The 16,206-nt window shown below is 63.9% G+C and overlaps 2 protein-coding genes across 14 annotated transcripts in view; both read left to right on the forward strand.

Annotated features, from left to right (window-relative positions):
- PNPLA7 (patatin like phospholipase domain containing 7) overlaps nt 1-7,801 on the forward strand; it is a 32,081-nt gene extending 24,280 nt beyond the window's left edge. Inside the window, 13 exon segments of the mRNA XM_060153657.1 lie at nt 1,994-2,065; nt 2,068-2,153; nt 4,058-4,180; nt 4,297-4,366; nt 4,981-5,097; nt 5,611-5,756; nt 6,130-6,228; nt 6,230-6,283; nt 6,363-6,473; nt 6,882-6,966; nt 7,173-7,221; nt 7,223-7,244; nt 7,384-7,801. Of these exon segments, the coding sequence (XP_060009640.1) occupies nt 1,994-2,065; nt 2,068-2,153; nt 4,058-4,180; nt 4,297-4,366; nt 4,981-5,097; nt 5,611-5,756; nt 6,130-6,228; nt 6,230-6,283; nt 6,363-6,473; nt 6,882-6,966; nt 7,173-7,221; nt 7,223-7,244; nt 7,384-7,482 (1,133 nt within the window). The 3' untranslated portion in view covers nt 7,483-7,801.
- Nucleotides 7,802-7,938: 137 nt separating this feature from the next.
- The window catches only part of LOC132523189 (NMDA receptor synaptonuclear signaling and neuronal migration factor), a 40,916-nt gene continuing 32,648 nt past the window's right edge, over nt 7,939-16,206 (forward strand). For 4 of the 13 annotated variants that reach the window (XR_009541426.1, XM_060153805.1, XM_060153808.1 and 1 more), the window contains exons 1-14: nt 7,939-8,790; nt 9,175-9,236; nt 9,868-10,368; nt 11,556-11,631; nt 12,803-12,871; nt 13,751-13,803; nt 14,191-14,280; nt 14,807-14,931; nt 15,053-15,136; nt 15,228-15,261; nt 15,335-15,405; nt 15,550-15,629; nt 15,771-15,873; nt 16,071-16,146. Coding sequence is in view for 12 of the 13 variants with exons in the window: in XM_060153805.1 (XP_060009788.1) it covers nt 8,720-8,790; nt 9,175-9,236; nt 9,868-10,368; nt 11,556-11,631; nt 12,803-12,871; nt 13,751-13,803; nt 14,191-14,280; nt 14,807-14,931; nt 15,053-15,136; nt 15,228-15,261; nt 15,335-15,405; nt 15,550-15,629; nt 15,771-15,873; nt 16,071-16,146 (1,495 nt within the window). In the remaining variant the exon portion in view is untranslated. Of the gene's footprint in view, nt 8,791-9,174; nt 9,237-9,629; nt 9,754-9,867; nt 10,369-11,555; nt 11,632-11,659; nt 12,492-12,802; nt 12,872-13,750; nt 13,804-14,190; nt 14,281-14,806; nt 14,932-15,052; nt 15,137-15,227; nt 15,262-15,334; nt 15,406-15,549; nt 15,630-15,770; nt 15,874-16,070; nt 16,147-16,206 lie in introns of those variants that run through there. The other 9 variants (XM_060153809.1, XM_060153815.1, XM_060153807.1 and 6 more) reach the window with 9 other exon arrangements.

The following is a 16,206-nucleotide window of genomic DNA, read 5'->3' on the forward strand; positions in this document are numbered from 1 at the left end:
GGGCTCGAACCGGTATCCCCTGCATTGGCAGGTGGATTCTTAACCACTGCGCCACCAGGGAAGCCCTAAATGGTATGTTTTAAATTTCATTTTAAATTGTTTGTTGCCACTATGTAGAAATACAAATGATATTTGTAAATTAATGTCATGACTTACAACCTTGCTAAATTCACTTCTTCCAGTACCTTTTTTTGTAGTTTTTTTACATTTTCTTCTTCTGAGAATAAAGACAGTATTTCCTCTTTCTTTCCAAAATACCTAAATGCCTTTGTTTCTTTTTCTTGCCTGTTGCACTGGTTAGAGCTTCCAGCGCAGAGCTGAGCAGAGGTGGTGAGTGTTGGGGAAAGCATTCCCTTTAAGCGCTAAGTGCCATCGCTGCCAGCTCGTTTCTTGGGTTTTGTAGATGCCCTTTATCAGACTGAGGAAGTTTCCTTCTATTCTTAGTTTGCCGAGTTTTTATCACGGGTGTTTTTTTTTAATGGGTCTGTCAGATTGTGTGATTCTGCTCCTTTATCCTGTTAATATGGTGAATCACACTGAGTGATTTTAAAGTAACATCAAACATCACCTTCTTGGGATGGACTCATCTGCCTGTGGCATGTGGCCCTGTTTCTGTGTCACCTGACCCCTTGGGTCTGAGCAAGGTGGGCCGTGCTTGTCCTTTCTTGAAATGTAGGCAGGTTCCAAAATTCAAAACTGAATTGGAAGGTGCTGCTGCTTTCCCTGTTCTCTGGAAGGTTCCAGGTGGCTTGTGTTGGTTTTCCTTAGATGTTTAGTACAGTTCACTAGTAAAACCATCCGGACATGAAATTTTGTGAGGATTTGAAAATTAAAGATTCAGTTGTTTTGATGGTTATTGAACTCTTCAGGTTTTCTACTTCTAGTGTCAGGTCTGGTAGGTTATGTTGGTCTAGGGATGTGTCCATTTTATCTGATTTTTCCTACTTACGGCATGAAGCTCACACTAGCTTCTTACCTTCTTAATTGGAGCATCTGTCCAGATGTTCCCTTTCTCAGTCCTGATATTGGTTATTAAGACCTTCTGTCTCCCTCCTCCTCCCTCTTTCTCTCCCTCTCCGTCTCTGTCCCTTTCTCCCTCCCCCTCCACTCCCCGACCCTGTCCGCCTCCCTCTGTCCCCCGCCTTTTACTTTTATGGACCAGTCGTACCTGAATTCGTCCTTTCGGGGATCCTCTCTATAGTGTGTTTGTCTTCTGGTTCATTAACTTCTGCTCTTTATTATTTCCTTAATTTTACTCTTTTGATTTAAACTGTTCTTTCTTTCCTAACTTACGGGCCAGCAGGCATTGTCTGTGAAGGGCCAGATGGTAAGTCCGTGGCCTCAGCAGCCAGCGCGGGGCAGGGGAGGTCAGCTTTGTGTGTGCTGACCCTTTGGAGGCAACGTGCCTTTTTGTTCTCAGCCTGGTCTAAAGTTTTCTTCATCTTGAGTTTTCAACAATGTAGGATTTTTTTTTTTAATTTACGCTCAGCATTTAGAACGCTCCTTGAACCCGATGCTCAATGTCAGTCATCAGTTCTAGAACTTGGGTGTTGCCTCTGTCCACTTCCACTGTCTGTCCCTCCTCCTGGCTACAGTCACACGCTCTCTTCCGCTCACACATGCTATTTCTGGTTGTGTGGCGGACATCACACACGAACAGTGGCCAGAGTGGTCTCAGCCCCCGCTGCTTTCCGGTGGTGGCTCGTCCGGCCCTGGGGGCTGCGCTGGGGGCCTCCACCTGCCTCCCCACCCGCCCAAGTCTGTTCAAAGCCGGTTGTTTCGGCTTCACAGCCTCCCAGACGCCAGCGGGTGGAGGAGGCTGAGTGCTGGCTGCCTCTCGAGAGCGTCCCACTCCCTCTCTGAGTTGGCATCTTTGCCCCTCTCCCTGTGGCGTGTGCAGGACTCAGGCACCGAGGGGTGGGGTGGAACGGGACGGCCGTCCCCGGGGTCCTGGCGGCCCGGCGGCGCTGACTGCCTGCTCCATCCTCCTGTTGGCGTAGAGGCTGTGCCCAGGTGGGCATCATCCGGGCCCTGACAGAGGGCGGCATCCCTGCGCACGTGCTCGGACGTCCACCAGGGCCTTCACAGGCGCCCTGTGCTCTGAGGAGTGGAACTACAGCCAGATACGGATCCGGGCCAAGCAGTGGGCTGAGGTGAGGGGCCCTGCAGGGCCGGGGACGCAGGAGGGCATCGAGACGGACGTGGCTCTGCAGGGCTCTGGCCTCAGAGCATGGCTTGTTGGGGCAGGGAGGGCACAGAGAAGCAAGGGCGTCAGTGTTTTGGGATGGGCTCTGGTTCATGCCTGGTCTTGAGTTGTAAAGGTGACTGAGGAGAGGTTAGTGCACCCACAGTTCCCCGCATTTCCACACCCACCCCACAGGGCCATGGGGGCACCAGTGCCGGTAGGCAGGCAGGGGGCAAGGCCTAGGTCGGGGCCCTTATTGGGGTTTCTGTGGGAAGGGCAAGGCGGGGCAGGGCACACAGCTTAAGATCTGCCCGTTCGAATAATTCGGCGGGTTTCTGGGCATAGCTGCCTGGCACCTGGCCCTGGGTGATTCAGGCTTGGGGTGTGCGTTAGACACAGGTAGTCGGGTGTGGGCTCTGGAAGGGCTGGGTGAGCCCAGGTCTGTCTCTCTCCCCCGGTGTGCGGGACCCCAAATGCCAGAGCATCAGGGACACAGAAAGTAACAAATATACGTCGTTGGTACAGTTGGCCCTGCGGTGAACGGACGCCAGGGGACAGTCCAGGATCTGGGGACCCACCCGGGCAGGCGGGCTGCAGCCTGCCCTTCTCAGGGCTCTGCTCGTTTTTTGTGGAGCAGAATGGAGCCCTGGCTGAAACCAAGAGTGGGCTCAGAAGTGTTGGCATTCTCATTTTTAAAAGAAAAGATGGGCCTCCTCTGAGCAGAAGCTCTCAGAGCAGGCCATCTGCCCGATCCACAGATCCCCAAGGCGCCCAGTCTCCCTGGGGGCTGCGGGCTGCTCGGCTCCGGTCACTAAGGACAGCCTCCGAGGGCAGTGGCCGCGGGGGACGGTGCTCTAGCCTCAGCAAGGGTCTGCGTGCAGGTCGGGCAGAGCTCTCCCACGGGTGTGGGAACAGCCAGGGGGCTTCGGGCATCATGTCCTGCCACCCTGAGTTTGCGCTGGGCCAAGGGAGCCCACTGGGCAGCCACCCTGTGGGCCATGGGGGATGGACACGCCAGGCTGCTCTGTGGTCCCACCTGTTGGCACGTGGAGGGGGCACGGTGGGGTGGCTGCGGTGCTGGGCAAGGGCCTCCTCGGGAGTGAGGGCCTTGCTGCCCGCAGAGGACACCAGGGATGTCCCAGGCTGTCCTGGTTCCCTGTCCTCCAGGGGCACGTGTGTGCCTTCTGCTCGTCCACGAGTCTCAGTGAGAGCGGCTGGGGGCGCGTGACTCACCCCCAGCTGGGGGCCCACGCCCACTTACAGCCCGTCCCAGCGTCTGTCCACACAGAGGCAAGGAGGACCCTTCCTCTCCATCCCTGACCCCTGAGGAGTCAGGCATTCTTGGGCCTGTGCCCTGTGCTCACAGGTCCTCACTGAGGAAGGATGGGCATCGGTCCTACCAGAGATCACGGGGCTTTGGCAGTGAGGGCCCGTGGTAGGGCTGCTGCTTCCCAGGATCAGAGGGGTGGAGCGTCTGCTGCGGTGGAGTGTGAAGGCCAAGCCCAGGCCAGCCCGGAGGGGCAGTGGTGGACGCTCAGCTGGCCCTGGTCCTGGATGGGCCTTGTCCCAGTGAGCCTTGAGCCGTCCCCGCTGAGCGGGCGGTGAGGACCCAGCTGGCCAGGCCTGCCTGGGGTCAGCAGGCGTTCCTCTGGGACCTCCAGGCCCTGCCATTCAGGCCACAGTGTTTGCTCCCCACAGGCTTCTATTCGCAGAAAGCGCACGTGAGTGCCCAGGTCCCTGCTCCCTTCTCCTGACGCAGGCTCTTGGTGTTCCCTCGGGGTCGCCTGCTGCTGGTGCCCGGAGAGGGAGGCAGGGGTGAGCCCCTTCTCCTCTGCAGAGGCCTCACACGTGCCCCCGAGTGCCACCCCCCAGGATGTGATGTCGATGGTAAAGACCATGCTGGACCTGACCTACCCCATCCCCTCTGTGTTCGTGTTCTCGGGGGCTGGCTTCAGCAGAAGCATCTGCAGTGTCTTCAAGGACAGGCAGATGGAGGTGCACCCCCCAGCAGAGCCCACGGCCTCAGCCTGCCTGGGCCTGGACACCCTGGGCCCACAGGGTCGAGGGCTGGCAGCCGGGGGTGGTCCCTCTGAGTCCCGTTCCCCTCACAGGACCTGTGGGTCCCCTACTTCACCATCACCACGGACATCACAGCCTCTGCCATGAGGGTCCACACAGATGGTGAGCACCTCCTCCCGGGGTGCAGGCTCCCCAGCGGGGAGGGGCGTTAAGGGGCCAGTTCCAGGCCAGGCCCAGGGAAGCCCCAGGATCTCCCAGAGGAGGCAAGAGGCTCGGGGAGATGTGAACAGAGATGACTGCTCTGGGCCCAAAGGCTGAAGGGTGCACAGGGAGAGGTAGAGATGGGACGGGGGCAGAGGGGCAGACTGAGGGCCCACGTGGGTCACAGCTGCGTGTGGGTCGGAGCAGAATGCTGAGGAGAGAGCCCATCTGTGGGTGGGCGGCTGAGGCCCTTCTCCAGGCCAGAGTGTTTTGGGAGCCCCTTGAAATGTGTCTGCTTAGAAGTGAGTGGGGTGGCAGGGCTGGCAGAAGCTCACAGCAAGGGGAGATGTGGGCAGGCCCAGAGCAAGCCCGGCCCCCCTGGGCTCCGTCTGAGGGGGAGGATGTCCAGGAAGGGTGTCATCTGCCCGGGCCTGGTGCTCTCCGCCGGAGGCCAGACGTGCAGGGCTCAGGACCCATGTCGGCGAGGCTCTGAGCCGAGGGTCCAGGGCAGGAACTCACCCTGGGCAGCGAAAGGCTCCTTTCCTCTCCCCCGATCCCTCTGGACCCCCTCCCAGGCTCACTGTGGAGGTACGTGCATGCCAGCATGTCCCTGTCGGGCTACATGCCCCCGCTCTGCGACCCCAAAGATGGACACCTGCTGATGGACGGGGGCTCCATCAACAACCTCCCAGGTACTGTGGCGGATGGGGGGCGGCCACCCGGCCCCGCCTCAGCCCCACCGCTCCTGCGCGCTGGGGGTTACGGGCGTGCGCACGCTCGGCGCTGCGTGCTCCCAGCAGATGGCTCTATTTGTCGGCTCAGCAGTGCTCAGAACCAGGCCAGGTAGAGGGGCCGGCCGCAATTAGGGCCCGTCTGTGCCCACAGTCAGAACTAACAGCCTGCAGGTGTCGGGTCTGCTGTGGGCAAGGCCCCTCCTGGGGCACACCTGTCACCTGTTGGACAGCTCTGTGCGCTTGGCCGACCCCCTCCGCAGGCCCAGGTGTGAGGGTGGAGAGGAGGCCCTCCCCACCCTCCAAACCCTCACCCCCATCCCCCTACTCTCAGCGCCTCTCAGGCAGGCTCTGCCCCCAGCCCTGGCTCCACCCCAACTTCCCCCAGCTCTGACCCATCACCCCAGCCAGGCTCCCGCCTGGGGCTCTGCATACCTGTCCCCATTGGTGACCAGGCCACTTCCTCCCCAGCAGATGTGGCCAGGTCAATGGGGGCAAAGGTGGTGATTGCCATCGACATGGGCAGCCGGGATGAGACAGACCTCACCAACTACGGGGATGCGCTCTCCAGGTGGTGGCTGCTGTGGAAGCGCTGGAATCCCTTGGCCACGAAGGTCAAGGTGGGGGCCCAGCCCTGCCTACCCCAGCTGCTCCTCCCCACATCCTGGCGCCTGTGTCCCTGAGACCCTGAGATGGGCAGGGAGGGGGTGCACCTTCCAGGCTCTGGGTCCAGGAGGGTGGTGGTCGGTCACTCACCATCCCTGCCCGCCTGGGACCAGCTCTGGGAAAGGAGCCAGGCCTAAAGGCTCCACACACCCCAGGACCCCTGGCTGGGTGCCCAGCCTTCCCCCAGGCCTAGTAGAAATTGCCTCCCCTTGGGGGGAGGGAAGGGGAAGGAAGGGCCAGGGCAGGAGACTCAGTGGCTGTGCCCAGATGGAGGCCAGGGGCCACGCAGGGACAGGAGAGCCACACTCAAGGGCTGTGACATGGCAGGTGTTGAACATGGTGGAGATCCAGACGCGCCTGGCCTACGTGTGCTGCGTCCGGCAGCTGGAGATGGTGAAGAGCAGCGACTACTGTGAGGACCTGCGCCCCCCCCCCCAACAGCTACGGCACCCTGGACTTCAGCAAGTTCGACGAGATCTGTGTGAGTGTCCAGGCCGGCTGCCCCTCCCAGGCCTCCCTGCTCTCGCGTCCCGATCACGGGGTTCCCGGTGTGTGTGCAGGAGGTGGGGTACCAGCACGGCCGAACAGTGTTTGACATCTGGGGTCGCAGTGGCATGCTGGAGAAGATGCTGCAGGATCGGTAGGGGACGAGCAAGGTGAAGGCGTGCGATATGAGTGCCTGAGTTGGCACCCCTCCTTCCTCTCCCACTCCTGTGACCCGTCCTCTGCTGCCCAGTCCAAAAGAGAGGCAGGGCTCCCTGCAGCCAGCAGCACGTTGGCACACCCTCTCAACTGCTCAGGCCTGCAGGTTCCCCTGCCCCGCCCCAGGGGCCAGAAGGCAAGGGCAAGGGCAGTGGCCCTGGGGGCTGTCTCTTGGCCTCTGCCCCCCTTTGACTCTCCACCCTTGAAGTGCTTACGTGGGAGAGGATGTCACTGTGGGTGGGGGGCTGCTCAGGACTCTGCCTGTCATCCGTGCCCCACCCGCATTCCAGGGCTAGGACCACAGAGGGTCATAGAGAGGGTGGGGCCGGCTGCGGTCAGGGGCTTCGCCAGATGTCTCCTTCGCCTCTGCCCCCAACGTGCTCACCTGCCCCAGCGCCTCCTTCATGGACCTCACTGAGATCGCATCACGTATCGAGCCTGCCGAGGTGGCTGCAGCAGATGGTGAGTTGGACCCCGGGCCATATGCCCACACAGCTGAGGACGGTAGTGGCAATGTCCCTCCTGGCCCTTGACACTCTCAATAAGCCACCCTGGCCACCAGGCTCCCTCTAGCAGCCCCTGGCCCTGGTAGGCTGCATATGGGGACCCATGCCGGCCCCTGCCCCTGCTCTCAAGAGGATACCTGCATGGCCCTGCTCTCTGCCCAGATGAGTCTGACCACCAGACCGAATACAAGGAGGTGCTGCTGGGCAGCCCCAGCCGACCTGGGCTCCGACTCAGTGAGCTGCCCGGACACCCTGTGCTCCCCAGCTGAGCTGCCAGCTCCAAGGGCTCCAAAGCAGGCCAGCTGCTCCCTCCCTGCTGCCCTCCTGGCTTGCCCCCACCTTGACCTTGACCGTGTGTGCGGTTTGCTTCCAGGAGGACAAGCCCTCGCTTTGGCATCGGCACTCCCGTCTGGCTTCCCCTGAACCATCCCAGGACTCCTCGTCCCCCCGGCCCTCTGACCAAGATGGGTAGAGGTCTCTGCTCTGATGCACCCTGCAGCCAGCAGCTCCTGTGGGTGGGTTTCAGAGAACCAGCTGGCGCAGCTCCTGCAGCTCTTCCCCAGCCTGCCAGGGAGACCCTGCTGGGGCCCAGGGCCCTGCCGGCCGGTGTTGGAGTGTCTGGGGTCTCTCTGCGCCGGCCGCTCCTGGTGGGGCACTGGGTCCTGGCATCCCCTGCACACACAGCAGTCCTGGGGGGCTGTGTCGGCCCCTGCGGGCCCCCTGAGGCCTCTGAGATGTCAGAGCCCCTGATGCTTCTGCTTAGCCTGTCAATAAAGGTAGATCTGATTGTGTGGGACATGTGGTCCCTGTGCCGAGGTCCCCCGGGAAGGGGGCAGCACCAAGATGGGCAGCCCCACAGTCCTGAGGCTGCAGGGCGGAGTGGTCACCATGCGGGGACCCCAGGACCCCAAGCCAGGCAGGCAGGACACCCAAGGTCTGGGGTGCAGCTGGGATCCCCCCAAACCAAGGATGAGGCCCTCCCGAGCTCTCAGGCATTGTTTCCGTTCTGTACACACAAGAGTCTTCCCTAAGATGATGCCCACACCTTACTTTTCAGATCATTAAATAGCGCCAGGGGGGTCCTTTTGTACAAAAAAGGAGACCTGTCAGCTCTATGACTTTGGAGTCCACGATCCCTGCAGGTCTCGGAGCAGGGCACATGGGTCTGCGAGAGCAGGGAGACCCTTGACCGGAGGGCCCAGGACCCTGAGGTCGGGGGAGCGCAGGCCTCAGTTTCCCAGCTCCAGAGGCAGCTTTGAGAGGGCGGAGAGATGGTTGGTCCCGCCCCCTGCCGCCCAACCCGGCCCCCTGGCCCCCCGCCCCCCCACCTACTGCCGGTGTGGTGGGCGAGGCTTCAGCGTAGTCTCTTCTGGGCCCCGCCCGGCTCTGACGTTACGGTGGGCGGAGCCTTCCTCGCCCTGCTTTGGCTGTGGACGGCCCGGCCCCAGCCCTGACGTAACGGGGGCGGCCCCGCCGAGCCCCGCCCCTTCCCTGACGTCGCGGTGGGCGGAGCGCCACCCCCGGGCCTGGCAGTGCTGTTCGGTGCGGCGGAGCGCGCGGAGTGATCGGCGCGGCCATGCGGAAACCGAACCCGAGCCCAAGCCTGAGCCCGAACCCGAGCCCGATCTCCGGCGCGGCGCGGCTCCCCCGACGGAGGCGACGGGCGCGGGGCGCGCTCTGAGGCCTGGGGATGCGCCGCCGCCTCGACCATGGGCGCCGTCGCCTCCCGGAGGAGGGCGCTGCGGAGCGAGGCCATGTCCTCGGTGGCGGCCAAAGTGCGGTGAGTGCGGCGGACCGATCGCCGGGGCCAGCGCCGCCCCCGCCCCCGCAGCGTGATCGCAGCCGGCGCCCCGCCCCCACCTCCGTGCGGTTCCCTTCCCTGAGGCTGCGGTGGGCGAGCTGCACGACCTCACGACCCTCACACACACTGGGTGGCAGGGGCTGGATGGAAAGCAGACCTGGGCCCAGGTCTGGCCAAGGTGCACCGACACCCAAGGGTCCCCGAACTGCGACCTGCCAGCCCTGGGCATTCTGAGGTGGGATGGGAGTGCTTGCTGGGGGTGACCCCTGAGCCCTCCCTTGCTGGCGCCGAGGACCTGGGTGGGGTGGGGACGCCAGGGTGGGTGGTGTGCACTGACGGCGCACCCCGCTGTCCACCCCTCAGAGCAGCCCGAGCGTTTGGCGAGTACCTGTCCCAGAGTCACCCCGAGAATCGAAACGGTGCAGGTAAGGGCACGTGAGGCAGTGCCGGGACGGGGTCCACCCACAGCCCCCCATCCTAGGCGAGAGGATGCTGTCTCCTGTCCAGGTCAGGCCCAGCCCGTGCTTACTGTGGGGCGTGAGCAGGCAGCTAGTGCCCTGCTGGGCTGGCTTCCTCACGTCCCCTGCCCCGCCTGGCCCAGAGCCCCAGGAGGAGCTCCGAGTCACTCATCACCACGGCACCCACCCAGCTTGGGCTGTTGGCATGGCAACAGGCCTCCTGGCACCCCCAGGACTGGCACCACTGTCTCTGGGGGCCAGCTGGTAGGGAGGAGGGGAGAAGTTGGCACTGGGCACATGGGCGTGGTGGCAGGCTGGGAGGTGGCCTGCTTGTTTCTGGCCCCCCCCCATCACCCACAGGTAGCACAGCCTGTCGCCCACACGCACGTAAGAGGGGCTTGGGGCCCCGATAGGCGTGAGACGTGAACCTCTAGGGGGAGTGCGCAGCTCAGAAATACCTCTTCTGAAGTCATCAGGGCCCACGGTTCGTTCAGCGGGCCAGGCACCCGCTGGGTATTCATTCCCTGCCTTCAGAACACCCGGAGACTGGGAGGGCAGGGCCAGCAGGCTGCAAGCTCACCTGGTGCCTCTCCCCCAGACCACCTGCTGGCTGACGCCTACTCTGGCCACGACGGGTCCCCCGAGATGCAGCCTGCCCCCCAGAACAAGCGCCGCCTCTCCCTCATTTCCAACGGCCGCTATGAGGACAGCCTCCCGGAGGAGGCCGTCAGTGGGAAGCCGGCCGGCGAGGGCCCCCAGCCCCGTGTGTATACCATCTCCGGGGAGCCGGCCCTGCTTCCCGGCCCGGAGACCGAGGCCATCGAGCTGGCTGTGGTGAAGGGGCGGCAGCAGCGGGAGCGGCACCCCCGCCACCATAGCCAGCCCCTGCGCACCAGCCCGGGCGGCAGTCGTGAGGACGTCAGCAGACCCTGCCAGAGCTGGGCGGGCAGCCGCCAGGGCTCCAGGGAATGTCCTGGATGTGCCCAGCTCGCCCCCAGTCCTTCCCCTCAGGCCTTTGGGCTGGACCAACCGCCTCTGCCTGAGGCCGCCAGCCGCCGCAAGAAGCTGGAGAGGATGTACAGCGTTGACCGTGTGTCTGGTGAGGGGGCTCGCTGGGGGCAGCTTCAGGCAGGATGCTGGTGCTGGGGTCGGCCAGCCAGCAGCGAGCACTGTGAGGCTTGGGCAGAGCAGGGTGCCCAGGTCACGGCCTGCAGGTGGCGACCTGCCGCCACATCCCGTGCCCCACCTCAGGCCTCATGGTTGGCTTTAGCCTTGCCAGCACCAAGTCACCGGAGGAGTGCTTCCCCGAGGAGGGGGCCTGGGAGGGTCTTAAGGGTTGAGCAGGTAGAAAACCTGGCTGAACGGGAAGATCGGGCTGCCTCCAGGGAGTCCTGGGGAACAGTCCCTGCCCTGGGGCCCACTCACCAAGGGAGGCGCATGATTGCCGGGGCCCAGCCAGCTAGTGGGGCTCGCCCCAGGATGGTCGAGCTGTGCCGGTGGCTGCGGAGCCCCGGAGGCCTGCTGTCGGCAAGAGGCCTCCCTGGGACATTCACGTGGCCCCACGCTTCCTGGCTCTGAGGTTGTCATCTCCTGAGAGCAGAATTCTACCTAGCAGACCTGGCACGTCCTCTCAGGGCACCTCTTGGGCCTCCAGATCAGCAACCCAGCTGGGCCTCAGGGCACAGGCCTGGGGTGTGGGCAGTTCACCTCCACGACCTCATGTTCCTCTGATGCACCCAGGCCAGGGGCTGGGACGGGGGTCAGGGAAGAGAGTAGAGCGACCCACTCTGTCTAGTGGCTGTAGGGGCCCTGGGAAGGGGCGGTCTCCACCTCGCCCTCCGAGAAGGGTCTGGGAGAGGGGAGGTCCAACCAAGTGGACGCCAGAGTGGGCCGCAGAGAAGGCCCTGGAGACCCCAAGGAGAGGCTGCAGCCATTTGTCCCTGCCCTTCCCCTCCTGCTTAAATGGAGACAAAATCAATCCTTTCCCTGGGCACCCTGGAGGCAGGCTGTGCTCTCAAAAGAACACTCATCAGCTGTGGGGAGCAGAGGGAGAGCCAAGCAAAGACAAGCGTCACCAAGCCGCTGAGCTGTTGTGCCTTGAAGAGCTGAGCGGACACCCAAGCCTGCTGGCCCTGCGCCGGCCTCCCGACCTGGGAGGCGGCTGGGGAGCCCTGGCGCTTCTCCTCCACCGTCTGTGGCAGAAGCATCCCCTTCCCCGACAGGTGGGGGTAAAGGCTTCGGGAACCCCTGAGCCAGCCTAGTCACTGCTCCTTTGGTCTTTTCCAGATGACATCCCCATCCGTACCTGGTTCCCCAAGGAAAACCTCTTCAGTTTCCAGACAGCAACCACAACTATGCAAGCGTGAGTCCCGTCTGATGTGTGCCCGGGCCCAGGCCGGGCGCCGCCTTCCTGGTGCTCAGGAATTACTGCCGGACCTTCTCCCGTCCTGAGCCCACCTGCGTGGCTGCTTCTGAGCAGCCCCGTGTGCCGTGTACCGCCAGCTCTGCCTGAATGTGTCAGCCTGAAGGAAGGCAGGCCTGGCTGCTCTGAACTCCCGCTGCCCCTCCCCCGCCCCACCCCTTCCCCACTGCCCTGTCCCTCAGTCCCTCCAGTCCGTCCATCCTGTCCTGCGGGGACCTGGCTGGGGGCTGCAGCTGATACAGCCACCAGCAGAGGTGGTTCGCTGCCCTGTGTCACCCAGCTCCGCCTTCACGCACGCCCCAAACAGCGGCCCACTTGTGTTTCGTGTGTTGCAAGCGATCACAACTTAGTCCCCTGGGGGCGTGCTCTTGACCTTCGCACAGCTGGGTGTTCTGTCAGGGCTTCCTTTCAGGGAGGGACTCTGCTGCAGTGTCCCCGATACCAGAAGCTTCCTCCTGCGTGTGCTACCCTGGGGAGCGCACCACCGCCCTTGGGCCGGATGGGGGCCGCTACCTTCGCTGCTGGACCCAGGGTCGGCAGGGCACAGTCAGGCCTCTGTGCGGCCTGACAAGGTCACAGCATCTGGTGGCCTGGGCCATGGTGACTTCCGCGTCTGCTGCCCTTGCAAGGGCTGGCCTGCGGCATAGCCGGCACCCTGCTGGTGCCTGTGTGCCTGTGAGGGATCCTCCAGGTCAATGACAAGAAAGGAACTAACTGAAGGGCGGTTGGGGGTCTGAGGGTCTCTGCTCACTGTGTCTTCTCTCTCACGCTGCCCCTTCCCGCCTCGACTCTAGCATCTCGTAAGTACCGTGTGGACCTCGAGCCTGAGGGCATGGCGGTTGTCCCTGGGGGACTCTCCCACCCCCAAGTAGGTTGGGGCAGGCCAGGGACCTGGGCCTTGACCATGAGGGCGTGCTGGGTCCCAGCGAGCGCCAAGGCTACAGCAGGGCCTGCGGAACTGGGCCGAGGACAGGGCGAGGCAGGCCAGGACCTTCTGCCTGGCCCAGCGCCCTGGATGCCCCGCTGGGCCCTGTGCTCGAGCCTCTGTCCCCAAGTCTCTGTCCCTCTTGCCTGCGGCCAAGGGCAGTGCTGACTCGTGGTGGTTTCCCAGGGTGTTCAGGGGCTACGCGGAGAGGAAGCGCCGGAAACGGGAGAATGATTCCGCGTCTGTAATCCAGAGGTAGGGCCTGCCAGCCACTCGCCACCAGGGTCCGTCTCTTGTCTGTCCTGGTCTAGCCTGGGCCCACCCAGCTCAGCAGACCTGATGGGGGAAGGGCGGTGGCGAACACTGGCCTGGCCCTGCTCTGGGGACGCGGCAGGCAGGAAAGGTCAAGTGGCCTGAGCCCCTAGGCCTGTGTTTTGGGGGTACAGTGACAGCTGAACTGCAGCCAGCTGGCCCCCCTGTGCCTTTTTCTGGCCCTTGAAGCCCGGAGCAGTGGGGTCAGCAGCCAGGCTTACGCTCCCTAAACCCCACCCACCTCAGAGATGTGTCCAGGAAGCTTGTCTGTCCATCTTGGAAGTTGGGCTTTGGCAGGGCACAAAGTTTGGAGTGAAGGAGACCTGCTTCTGAGGTGGCCCAGGGACACAGCGGCAGGGGAGGGGGCAGCTGCCAGCCCCTAACCCACCTCCCGCTTGGGGACAGTTGTGCTGCCCTGGCCACCGTGCGCAGGAAGCAGGAGCCCTTGACCACGGGGGGCGGGAGGCTCTCGGGGTTCAGAGTACCTGGGCGCAAGGAGAGAAGGGAAGCGTGGGCAGCGAAGGTGGGAGACCCGAGTGCACAGGGTCGCCGAGGGAGCTGTCCTGGGAGGGGGTGGGGCTGCAGGAGGAGGCTGGCTTATCGTGCCTTTGTACTGGCAGCAAAGGGGGAGCCCGGGAGGAGTCTCAGGAGGAGAGGGACTGGGTGGGATTTGCCTGTGGGAGAGCTGGGGGCGCCGGGAGGGCATCCCTCACGGCAAGGGGCAATGTTGGGACGGTGGCCAGCAAGCAGTGGGGAGGGGAGCGCGTGGGACGGGGCGCCACCCTCGCGGCCCTCACCAGCCCCCGGTGCTTCCGCCCCCAGGAACTTCCGCAAACACCTGCGCATGGTCGGCAGCCGGCGGGTGAAGGCCCAGAGTAAGGCCCGGGAGCGGCGCGGGCGGGCGGGCGGGCGGGGGCGCGCTGTCCTTGGCCGGCTGGGGCTTTGCGTGCTGCTCTCTGCGCCCCAAAGGCCCGCGTCCCCAGGCCCCGCTGCAGCCCCGCGGGCGGGCACCTTCCCACTCCCAGGCTCCGCCCCAGGACAGGGCCCCGCCCCTGCACTCAGACTCCGCCCATGTCCACCTAGCACTGTCCTTGTCCGCCGTCGACCGTCCGCACTCCCCACTCCCGCCCCTCCCGCCGCAGTGGCGTCCTCCGCTCTCCGGACCCCCTCACGGTCCCCACGTCCTCCCCAGCCAGCCCCTGTCCCTGTCCACCTCTTGTGGCTGCAGGCCCCGCCCCTAACGGGTTCTGCTTTCGCTGCAGCGTTCGCCGAGCGGCGCGAGCGGAGCTTCAGCCGGTCCTGGAGCGACCCCACCCCCATGAAAGCCGACACCTCCCACGACTCCCGAGACAGTAGGTGCCCGGCGGCGCAGGCCAGCGCATCTCTCCCAGAGGCTCCCCTAGGCCCCCAGTCTTGCGCTCCCACCCCGGGGGAGCAGCTAGGCTTCTGCGCCTTTGCTGAGCCTCAGTTTACCAGACTCGGGGGGGCGCCCTGGCACCTCCGATTTTCTGGGCAGGGGTAACTTAAGGGCTGCGGCTCGCTGGCTGCCCTGGCCTGGTGCCGCCCTCATGCCCGAAGCCTGAGGAGCAGTGCCAGACTCCTCCTTGGCCCAGGCGACAGGCACGCCTGGCTGGAGCTGACCCTTGCCCTCCGGCTCCCACTGGCCTACACCAGGGTCCACCGCCTTCCAGCCGCCAGCCTTGCCAGGCTGCTGGGGTCCTCAGCTTGGCTCTCACCCACCCTGGGTTTCCCCCTGACCTGGAGGACCCTCTGGGACAGGGCTTGCTGGCTCTGGCCTCCACGCACCTCTGGGGGTTGCAGCCGGGACAGGAGGCGCTGCAGCTGACTCTCAGGCCCGTGGCACATCCTGCCCTACAGGTAGTGACCTGCAGAGCTCGCATTGCACCTTGGGTGAGGCCTTTGAGGACCTGGACTGGGAGACGGAGAGGGGCCTGGAGGCTGTAGCCTGTGACACTGAGGGCTTCGTGCCACCCAAGGTCATGGTGAGGCCCCACACAGCTGTTGCAGGCTGCTCAGCAGTGGGGAGGGGGTCTCAGGGGGGCTCCTGCTGCCCACTGGCTCCCAGGCGGCCAGGGCACTGAGTGGCCCCCTTGTTGTTCCCAGCTCATCTCCTCTAAAGTGCCCAAAGCTGAGTACATCCCCACCATCCTCCGCAGGGACGACCCCTCCATCATTCCCATCCTCTACGTGAGTGCCTGCCCAGCCCCCATCGCGGTGTTGGGTGGGGGGTGCTGCCTGAGAAGGGCTCTGACGTGGGGCTGGCTTCCATCTGTCCCAGGACCACGAGCATGCCACCTTCGAGGACATTCTGGGTAAGTACTCTGCCCCCCCGCCCTCTGGTCTTGGGGCTGCTGGGGGCGGCACTCACACCTCTGCCTCCTGCAGAGGAGATAGAGAAGAAGCTGAACGTCTACCACAAGGGGGCCAAAATCTGGAAGATGCTGATTTTCTGCCAGGTAGGGCTCAGCCCTTCCTGCCCAGGGGTGGGGGGTGGAGGGTGCCACCTCCCTGGGCATGCACGTTTGCATCTGCACGTGTTGAGGGCAGCGGTGGTTGGACACCGGTGCGCGGCCCCGTCTGCTAACTGCAGTCTCTCACAGGGCGGCCCAGGACACCTGTACTTGCTCAAGAACAAGGTGGCCACCTTTGCCAAAGTGGAGAAGGAAGAGGACATGATCCAGTGAGCTGGGGGGAGCTGGGAGGCTGGGGGGCTGGATGCAGCACCTGCTGGGGCACCGTGTCCCCGCAGTGCCTCCTGTGATGCCCCCTCACACCTGGGGGTCGGGCTGGAGGCCACCTGTGACCACCCCTCCCCCGCCAGCTTCTGGAAACGGTTGAGCCACTTGATGAGCAAAGTGAACCCAGAGCCGAACGTCATCCACGTCATGGGCTGCTACGTCCTGGGGAACCCCAACGGGGAGAAGGTATGGGGCCCAGACCCCAGACCTGTGAAGGGTTGGTAGAACCCCCATTTCTCTCCAGATTCCCTTTCCCTTCTCCTCCCAGAGAAACCCCCATGCCTGGGCCTAACCAGCTGGGGGCGTCCTGTCCCCCACCCCCCATTCTCCTCATCCTTCTCTCTTCCCCTGCCCTGAGCTCATGGCCCACCCCCTCTTTTCAGCTGTTCCAGAACCTCAGGACTCTCATGACCCCTTACAGGGTCACCTTCGAGTCCCCCCTGGAGCTGTCAGCCCAAGGTGAGTTTGCCGGGCTGGTCCCCAGTTGTGGGGTGGGTTCCCGGGGGCGGTGGCCTGAGC

The sequence above is a fragment of the Lagenorhynchus albirostris genome, chromosome 7 (assembly GCF_949774975.1).
Source record: "Lagenorhynchus albirostris chromosome 7, mLagAlb1.1, whole genome shotgun sequence".
NCBI classification, from domain to species: domain Eukaryota; kingdom Metazoa; phylum Chordata; class Mammalia; order Artiodactyla; family Delphinidae; genus Lagenorhynchus; species Lagenorhynchus albirostris.